At 35.4% G+C, this 10535-nt stretch overlaps 1 protein-coding gene across 2 annotated transcripts in view; it reads left to right on the forward strand.

The window, feature by feature from the left end:
• efna5b (ephrin-A5b) overlaps nucleotides 1-7789 on the forward strand; it is a 124197-nt gene extending 116408 nt beyond the window's left edge. The window contains exons 3-5 of one of the 2 annotated variants that reach the window (XM_079896607.1): nucleotides 363-428; nucleotides 651-728; nucleotides 4487-7789. In XM_079896607.1, the coding sequence (XP_079752733.1) occupies nucleotides 363-428; nucleotides 651-728; nucleotides 4487-4611 (269 nt within the window). In that variant the 3' untranslated portion in view covers nucleotides 4612-7789. The remainder of the gene's footprint in view (nucleotides 1-362; nucleotides 429-650; nucleotides 729-4486) is intronic. The other variant, XM_079896608.1, reaches the window with a different exon arrangement.
• Nucleotides 7790-10535: the final 2746 nt, after the last annotated feature.

Here is a 10535-nt window from a genome sequence, read left to right on the forward strand (position 1 = left end):
TGATTTTCCTCTTTTGAAAACAGTCTGGTGTATTTGTGCTCAAACCTCTCGAGTCCCGAACCGGCTGATAAACCATCAGACTGACTACGAGTGACAGAAAACCACAAATGACAGCGTGACGTTGCTTTCTTCACCCCGCAGGCGCCGTGTGTGTGTGTGTGTACACACCCTTTAGATTCCTCAGGAACGGGCCAATTTCCTATTTCAGACCACAAAATACACCCGCAAGCCTCAGCTCAGAGTGTGTGTGTGTGTGTGTGTGTGTAGCGCCAGACTAAGAAGATATCTTCCTCTTGTCAGGTGTTTGTGTGTGTGTGAGTGTGTGTACTCACCTCTGCTTATCTGTTCTTTGTGTTTTACAGCATCCATGATCACAGAAACCGGGAGAAGGTCGTGTCTCAAGCTGAAAGTGTTTGTGAGACCACCAAGTAAGTGTCATTGATTCTAAAACACACACACACACACACACACACACTCACACGTTTGATTCTGTCAGAGCTTCTTTCAATGCCTCACACTTTAATGGCGGGTGACTGCTTCTGTGTGATGATGTCACGGGCTTTCCTTTGATTGGCAGGTGGGTTGGGCTGCTGATTTATCACTAACATGACTGGCTTACGGTATCTTTTTCATTTCTTCTGTTTTTGTAGATGGCTGCGAGAAAACCATAGGCGTTCATGACCGCGTTTTTGTCGATGACAAAGTAGACAATGCATTAGAACCAAGAGGTCAGTATGGCTTGAAATCACCTTGGCTTTGTTCAGTCTGTGTCTCTGTCCTTTAATTCCTCTAATCACTCTGTGCATGTGTGTGTGTTGTTGCTTTAATGTACCTTTACGTTCAGGATTTGAGTTGCGCCTGCGGCTTCTCTGACACTTCAAACCACAAAGACTGCTTTATTTATTTATGCATGAGGTACACATCGTATTAATAATGCATTCTCTTGTAATAGCCGTCTGTCAACATCTCCACCATGTGAACGTGCAATTAAGTGACCAGAAATTAGCCATGTGACCTTTCAGTGAGACAAAAGCTTCAGTCAGTCAGTGTCTATCATGCCTTCCAGCTGAAATGCATGAATTATATTTACACTATGCATCAGTATATGCATGCATGTTGGCTGTGGTGAGAATCAAGATGCAAAACTCAGATATCCACAATGTTTTTGTGCCAAATTAGTGTTTGGCTCTCTAAGGAGTCACATGGAACGACGCCAAGCTTGCTTTGGCTTCTGCTTGATAAAACCCATTACATCCGAACACATGGCACTTACTAGCATATGCACGACTATCGCCTCGTAATATTTATTGCCATTACTGTCACGGTAGCCATGACTTTCATGGTGACATGATCAAACATTGGAGCTGCATTCAAATCCAAGATGTGATGAAATAGACGAAGAGAAAAAGAACATATTTGTTGACTATCGGCATGAAGTCTTAACAGCCGAAACGAGCCAGCTTGCTTTGTTTTACAAGCTGTTTAATTGTGAATACGTCCACATCTGTGCCAAAATCCAGTCATAAAAATGAAATTCCAAATTTGGCAAAATTTGGATTAAAAAAATCGAAATAAGGGCTGTAAACTTAATCAAATCACAATATGGATTAGTGTCTTTAATATTAAAGTGTAGAACGACTATAAGTCTAGTAGTCTACTCTATAATTAATATGTCTCGTATAAATGTTAAGTGAGTGATTTACTGAAGCACTTTCACCATTTAATTTGAGAAAACTATCGTTAGATACACACAAAAAAAAGGTATGGAAGCTTGTTTCCGCCACAGAATAAAACATTTAAAAAGACAATTTTGACTTTTTATATCGCAATTCTGACTTTATTTCTCCCAATTGCGTGTTATGAAGTCAGAATGGAGAGATATAAACTATTGCGAGAAAAAAAGTCTGAATTTCGAGTTTATTTCTTGCAATTGCGAGTCTATATCTCACAATTCTGACTTTATAACACGCAATTCTGAGATAAAAAATCTGAGTTGCGAGATGTAAACTCGCAGTTGTGAGAAAAAAAGTCAGAATTGTGAGATAAAACTTACCCTAGATGAACTGAGATAAATTACCCTTTTTATTTTTTATTCTGTGGAAGAAACAAGCTTCAATCTTCACTACAACGCTTCAAAATAAAAGTTCAGTTTAACTTGGTTATGTCCACATTTTCACTTTTAACCTCCGTTGTGCTGCACTTTGTTCAGCAAAAATGAAAGGAATTGTTTAAATTTCATTTGATTACATTTTAAAAGATTGATGAAATTGTTTAATCAGTTACTCAAAGATTGATTAAAAACTACCACCTTTTTTATTTATTTATTTTATTAAATCATAAAACACAGAATTATTAAAACACAACACAGAGTGTCTTAAAAAATGAAAGTCCATAGCTCACTATTATCGTTACAATTTTAATAAATTATTAAAATTGTTGAAGTATTATTAAATTATTACGTTTTAATTAAATTGATTAGACGGCCTTTTTGATTATTAACTATTAAAATGGAATATGGAAAAATTAAACAGAATTTGGGCGCAAATAAAACATACAGAAAATGTTTGACAATTTTAATGGAAATGTCTGTAGATTTTGAACAAAGTGCATATTCAATCACTCACCAATCAGGCGATCAGTGGGCGAAAAACTTTTTAAATGCATGCTTATATCAATCAACACTGCTGATAATGTCAGTGTAGATTAACACAGTATTGTTTTATCGTGCAGTTTCACCTTGCAAACACACACACACACACACACACACAGTGTCATGCTGGAGGCATTGATTTATTAGTCCAGATTCCCACTGAGGCTGAAGGTGTCTGTCTGCCCGCCTGAATGAGCCAGCAAACTACTCTGTCCTCTCAAGCATATTTATCTGTCTCTTTTAGCGTCACACCTGTCTGTTCCCACACTGACGTCCTCAGACTCCACTGAGACCATGTGCTTTCCAAAGCCATATCACGCTCACTGGTGATAACCGCAGTCTGTGTGTCTACACCAATAAACGTGGAGAAATGCACTGAGCTCTGCCGCCATTATTATTGAGGCTTCCAACAAGGATATTCTGGGTTATTTGCTGCTTAAAGTTCAGACTGCATGGCACCATCATTGAGATATTATTATAGTTCTTGTCAATATTTCAAAATAAATTTTTATATTGTATGTTTTTTTAATTTCATTTTAAAGTTTTAGTATTTTTGTTGTCCCTTTTTTGTCAATTTTTTTTTTTTTTTTTTTTTCTGTTTGGCAATTATCTTGAATTCAATAAGTTTAGTTTATTTTCCCCCAGAAGGCCGCCTATGTTGTAAGATGTTATTATTTGGTTGAATATAGGATCTCACAACAGGGCACCAAAATTCACTGTCAAGACCATATCTAACACAGACATTAACTTTAATGTAGAATACTAACAGCTGGCGTTTATTGGTATTAATTAACCAAAATTCAATGTCTTCCAAACGCCAACATCATTCTGATGTCAAACACTAACATTTAATCATGAGTAAGGTAAACAAAACTCAATGTCTGTTAAATGTCATAATGCTAATATCCACACAATGTTCAATTTATGCCACCATTACACTTTGAAATTTTGTTGGTTTTAAGCTGTGGCGTTAAATAACCAAAATTCAACGATTATTCCCATTTTCAATCAAAATTTGACATCTGTCTAACATCTTTCTGATGTTACATTGACGTCCAGTGCCCGTTGCGTTTATATTTTATTTTATTTCAGTGAAAGCCTGTTTTATTTTAATGACGGAAATGTTTTTAATGGTTTTGGTTTCAGTTAAGGCAAGACAATACATGTGAATAGGGTAAAGAATTTTTTTTTTACCACACTTCCCCAGTTGATTGATTACATAAAAAAAAAAAAAAATTATTTTTGTATTACAAGTTTTCTTAAATTTTATATTAAAATGTTCAAAGTATGCATGATCTAATTAAATATGCACTAATTTGCATAGATTTCCAGAACATAAATCTGAACATTGGTTAAAGTCAGGTTCAGAATTCTTGTTTGATTTTGTTGACCTATTAGATTTAAAGTTTTATTGATTGATTTATTGATTGATTTTTGATCACCATGTTTTATAGGAATGAAATGTTGTATAAAATCAGGTGAATGACATATGCACAAACACCTCTGTAAAAACCTTCAGAATATAGATAGGAATAAAACTAAGTTTGCATGCATGTCCTCTTAAAATGGAGATCAAAACTCATTTTGAGAAAATGTCTTTTAAACATATGCGCTGTATTTGAAACCTACAGACACAAAGAGATAAAGTGCAATAAAATGAACACTTAATCATGTATTTTTGCATGGTTTCTTTCCACCAGCCTGACACATGTTATGAATATCAGAATTTTGTCAAATTGACCAGTGCATGAAAAAGCAATATTTTTGCCGTAACTATAAAAACCCTGACATGCAGTATCTGAGTTGATTAAATGTCCTCCATCTCCTCGTTTCTAGACGACACCAGCCACGAGGCCGAACCGTCCCGGAGCGACGTGTCGACTTCAGGCCTGCGCCACCAAACATCACGCCCCCTACTGGCCCTCCTGGTGCTGTGCATCTCTGTGTTCCTCACCTTATAGCCCCTCACCTGACCCCGAATCAGCCCTCCAGAAACACAACACAGCGGGACCGAGGGCTTTGAGATCCACCAGGAACACTTCAGCTCTGCTTTTCTTTTGTTTTCCAAATATTTAAGTGGTCTTTCGCTGTCTTTTATTAGGAAAAGTCGATTAGCCGCGCAAAGGAGAAATGCAGATCACCTGTTTAACCAACCGACCAATCAACTTTGACGGCCGCTCACGGGGGATTGGCTGGCTGGGAGGAAGGGGGCGGAGTCTGAGCGTTTTATTCGTGTCCATTGGGAGCGAGTCGCTCCTTTTGTCGGTAATTAGAGCAAGTGTTAAGAAACGCCGAACACCCTGTGAGAATTGTTGGAGTTGAAGGTTCATAGGTGGGTGTCACATAAAACAGACATAAACATCAAACCTTAACCGAGTTCACCGGCTCTGCTGTTAGCGATAAATATACAAAGACTTCTTGCCTTTCGTCCTTCGTCTGCCTTCTCTTAACAAATTGCAGAATTCATTGGAAGAAGCGGTCTGTTACGCATCTCGCCGCATGGATCTTTCCCAGTAGAAGGAAGATGCTAGATGAGTTTGTTAGTCTAAATAATCGGATTTGTGTGAATTTGGAATTGATTCTATACAGCAATTTGAGGGACTTGTCTTAGTAGACCACACCACTAAAAACAATGATTTTGTATTTTGTAAGATAAACTTAACTGCAACATAAATATCTATATTTTTCCTATGACCTTTTATCAATTGATATGAGATATCAACATTGACGGATCATGGAAATTCTTTTCTTGTCATAACTGTGTGTCCGACTCTATTAGGAACCAAATGTGGAAGGGGGCTCCACTCCATGTTTTCCCCTTTCATAAGGGTGGGAAAAGTAAACGTTTATTTGAATAGGCCTTATACTGTACACAATACTAATATCTCCTGGAAGTGCTTCAAATTCAGCATTTCGATGGGGGGAAATTACGTTTTTCATTAATGCATTTGTTTGTTCTGTAGCTGTTAATCGGTGCAAATCTGACTCGTTTAATATGCTGATGCGACATACGCAAGACATTATAACATGGGCATTCTCCTCCGACAGCCTTACATACGATGGAGGAACCGATGGGCGAATCTCACCAAAACTGTCTAGCGACTCATATTTCATCCCAGAATCAAAAGACAAAAATAAGAAATTACATTTTGCCTGAACAAAATGAAAACCATTTTAACCATTAAGAGTTTTTGCATTGTGACTATAATTACATTTCAATTAAATATAATAAAAATGTTCATATTACATATTAACCCCTTTTCCCACACCCCTATTTTGACATACCCAAAAATAAAAAGGTTGCTGTTCATAAGTCCTTCTGAATTAACACATAACCAACATATATTTAGAAAGCCAACACTTGAGAGTTTATAGTTCAAGACTCAGACATAATGGAGATATAATATAAGCTCAATAAGCTTAAAAATATTAACAATATATATTTTAAATGAAAATAAAATATGATGTGGCTGTAGTGTAGCAACGTAGAAACACAATGAAGCTGAAGCCACAAGTGTGGTCATGCTTCATTTCAAATCTGAGGATGTTATCTCTAAAACTATGATTTTTATGAAACATTTTATAAGACCGTGTGAGTTTTTAGCGAAGGCTGATAAAATTGTATTGCCCTTTAAACACCCGATTGCACTCTATTGTCATTGGCTGGTGTGTCAAACACCTCCATTCATGTGACTATTGTTTTCACTTGACAAACCTTTCATACCTCTGACCTAATCTTCATTATTTATGTATAAAATCCACACTTTTAAAACCTTCATCTGCTCTGCCCGACATTGTTTTTGCAATCACACACTTCAGCTTAAATGGTGAAGTATTCAGATGTCATGATTGATTCATCACGATAGATGATTAAGAATCATTAAATAATCTTCACAGATACAACTGTTGATTTTAATAATGTGTAGGCTAAGTAAATGTTGAAATTAACATGAACTGTTTATTGTTAGTTCATGTTAACTAACTAATGTCACCAAGTGAAACCTTATTGTAAAGCGTTTCATTAGCAGACGCTTTTATTCTCATTAATTGCTAATTGTTAGTTCAATGTAGTTAATCGAGAATTCCGAAAGTAAAACATGCAATTTTTTTTTTTTGTAAATCTTTTTATTGGAGAATCAAGGATGTTACATTTTACAGGAAGTGAAACAGTTCTCCAGTTTCATTTGATCTTAAACAACTAAAACCTTATACAAACCCAATGCAATTTTAACAGTCAGGCTTCAATTTCTTCATGAAAAATGTAATTTTGTGATCTGGTATAAAATGTGATCCAGACATGTTTTTTTGTTGTTGTGAGATTCACCCAAGTAGACTTTAAACTTGTTTGCCTGGTCACTCCCTTCGTCACGTTTCAGTTTAAGACCCTCAATGAGCCGTTCAGAGCTCGTGTCGTGAGACTGGAGATTGAAATGGACGTTTCTCCGGGGAGGGAGGGTTCAGTCAGAGAATACGCATTCCTAACAATAAACAATACTGTGGACTTTTCAAACAGTCGCAAATTGGATAATGTGTTCTGCCTTTTTGATTCTCAATAGGCCTGTTTGGCTCTGCTAGTCCTGCCACGCTCGCGGAGATAAACTGCGTTTCGTGTTTGTTTATGCGATTTCAGCAGCTCGGCTTCGCGACATCAGGACTAGAGGAAACACACCATATGTGCTCCGTTTCATGGTTTACACTAGAAACTATGAAAGAAACTTTTGAAAAATCAGCTTCAGTAGTATTTGTATCATTTGTACTCCAATTATTACCATTAATACCATGCTTTGTACACACTTTGAACTGGGAAACAAGAATCAGCGTATTACATGGATACTGTGTATCCTGAAGTAGTCGAAAACATAACATTATAGTGTTAGAATACTACTTGTTTTTTGTACCTTTCTGGAGGACAAGAAAAAAAAAAAAACTAGACACTTCATAAAACATTGATTGTTATGATTAATTATTAATTATTATTATTATTCAGCATCATTGTTATATGTTATTATGGATACCGCATTAAATGTTATGATCAAAATGTGTTGTACATAATGTTTGATATTAAGGTATTAATTTGATTCACATGTCTTTTCTTAAAAAAATAAATAAAAAAAACTGAGCAAAGTAAAATGTTGGAAGTGAATGCATACGACAAACGCAACGTTTTCTGCAGCCAATGAGTGGACACTTTTGAACTGCGTTCTGAGGCCCTGAGCCAATAGGAGCGCTTCATCTACCTTTCTGTTTTTTTTTTTTTTTTTTTAAATCTCCTGGCAAAGTTTTTCATTTTCCGCACGGATCCGATCAGAAGAGGACGATGGTGTTTGAGTCGCCGTTCGGGCGCAGCGTTTGTTTACGGACTGTGTTTTTTAACGGAAGGAACTTGCTGGTTTCATAACGTGGCATGTGCATGGACTTGATAAAGAAAAAAAAAGTTAAATAAAGTGTTCTTTTGGCTGTTTTCACCTCTTCTTTTCTCGACATGTTTGTGAAATGTTAGTCTTTCTTCTCACCCCGTAAGTGTGTGTCGTAGTTCCACTGAAATGAGAACGTTACACAGGAGAGTTGTGTAGTTTTGCACAAAGCGCTTCGGCTAACAGCGTCTAGCACTACTTCATAATGTTTCGCTGAAGGTTCTTGAGTTGTTGTTCTTTTGTTTCTTTCAATGATTGTTATCAATGATTTTGAGAATAAATCATCTGCCATCAGTCCGCGTGAAGGCCCGTTCACACCAAAAACCAGATCTATAACGATAACCATCACTATATTAGCGTCCACACGTTGTTTATTCTATGCGTGCTGCAATGTTTTCATCTGTCCCTTTAAACACTCGAGCTCTTAAAGCAGGATGGATTCTGATTCCAACAATATTGTTTGTCATTATCGTTATATCTGTGGTGTGGACATTTAGAACGTTTTTTAGAAGTGTATCTTTATGGTTATCGTTATAGTTCTCGTGTGAGAGTCTTGACTCTCTGTCAGGGTTGAGGAACATTCACACGTTCAGTTTTGTATGTGAATTTGAACTGAACTGAACAGGAAGTAGAATTAAAATGTTAATTAGATTGGCAGGAAAAGGAATTTGCTGAATTCCAAATTTAAAAAAATATATATTAATTTAAACATTATTCTAATGTTTCTAGATGCTGTGTATGGATAATTCATACTGAAAAAAAATGAAATGCATTATTAAAAACTAAATTTGATGGAATGAAATCCAAAGAAATGAATGTCAATTCTGCGTCCGGTTTGCGGTTCGGTTCCTCTTCCGCTGGACTCTGACAGATGTATCGATGATGGTGTTTTACACTTGCCTTAGTCAACCAACACCCTTACTGGCGTCTCTGTTCTCTTCACTGAAGTGTGCTGGAGAAATCAAGTGTGTGTGTGTGTGTGTGTGTGTGTGTGTGTGTGTTGATTCAGATCACATTCACTCCTGTACTTCTGATGACACTGGTTCTGCTGTTTTCATTTTCTCTTCTGTACTTGCTTTTTTCCCACTGTACAAACAGGAACAAACTTTTGAAAAAAAGAAAAGAAAAAAAATTAAGTTCTGTATTTGTATATACACGTGTCTGAACAACTATAAATAATAATTAAAGAAAAAAAATGCATTGCTTGGCTGGTTTATTGTGCTTGGTTTAGTCGGGGCTAGTTGTCACACTCCTGTGAATATTTCTCATTAACCTTACAAAAACCTCAAAAGCTTACAATGACTTGCAATAAAATATCATTTGGTTCTTACTCCATACACTGTATGCAATTTCACATTCATTCGATAAGTTGACTATGATTTCTGTTTGACTAGTATAAATGTGAACATAATGGAGTACTGATAAAGACTGGAAAAGAAATGCTTTTGTTTGACTTATGCACTCAGAAAAGCATAAAGAAAAAAAGTGCACTGTATTCGTACATTAATTTCGATTAAAAGTAACATTAGGTAGCACTGATTTTATCGAGGCCCATTCAAATGTAATGGTTAAAAATGACATGCAAACATCTGATATTCCAAGAAAAACATCTAAAAATAATTACATGCTTTAATAAAGTTACATTATGCATTACACACAAAAGGTATCACTGTATGCAATGGGATTTTATTCACAATTTACATAAAAGTGATTAAAGACAATGCACAGTAATACATAAGAAATACAAATAAATGTATTTGTAATGCTGAAATAAATTAAAACTGTGCAATTATTAGGATGATACAATGAAAGTTAATAATGGGCACATACTGTCTCTTCACGTGCCAATAAAGGAACGTTTGGGAAAGAAAAAAAAAAGAAAGAAAAAAAAAATATATATATATATATATTTTTTTTTTTTTTTTTTTTTTTTTATTGCTTTTTCATGTTAAGAAGAGATAGTTTACCTTCATGTGTTTTTAGATCAAATGAAGAAAATACTACAGAAAAAAAAAAAAATCTCTAAATATATATTTTTTTTATTCCATGCAAGAATAAAAAAATAAAAAAAGTAAATTAGTACTCAATCCAAGCTTGTAAACTAAAGCTTGAATTTATAAGTATATTTTACTTAGAATTGTTTGTTATGTTTACAACGATTCTTTGAGTAAGTATCAAAGTTATAAAATTAAGTAAAACCTACTCAACTTTCTCATACTGCTGTTCCCATCATGCACTGGGGCATGAAGATTTAATGGTTGAATTGTTCTAGTTGTGTTTGTTTACCCTGTTTTATTGTTGCATTTGTTGTTAGGTTTAGTAACACAGTTTTGTGACATGGAGTTAATTTTCTCATCAAAATGACATCCATACTTGAGATCTCTGTGTTCGGTTGTGTATTTCCCAAATGTGTTGTGTAGTTATGTCTTACAAAGTGTAACATGAAATCTACTGTGTTGTTTACTTAGATG

Source organism: Squalius cephalus (genome assembly GCF_949319135.1).
Source record: "Squalius cephalus genome assembly, chromosome: 16".
NCBI classification, from domain to species: Eukaryota; Metazoa; Chordata; class Actinopteri; order Cypriniformes; family Leuciscidae; genus Squalius; species Squalius cephalus.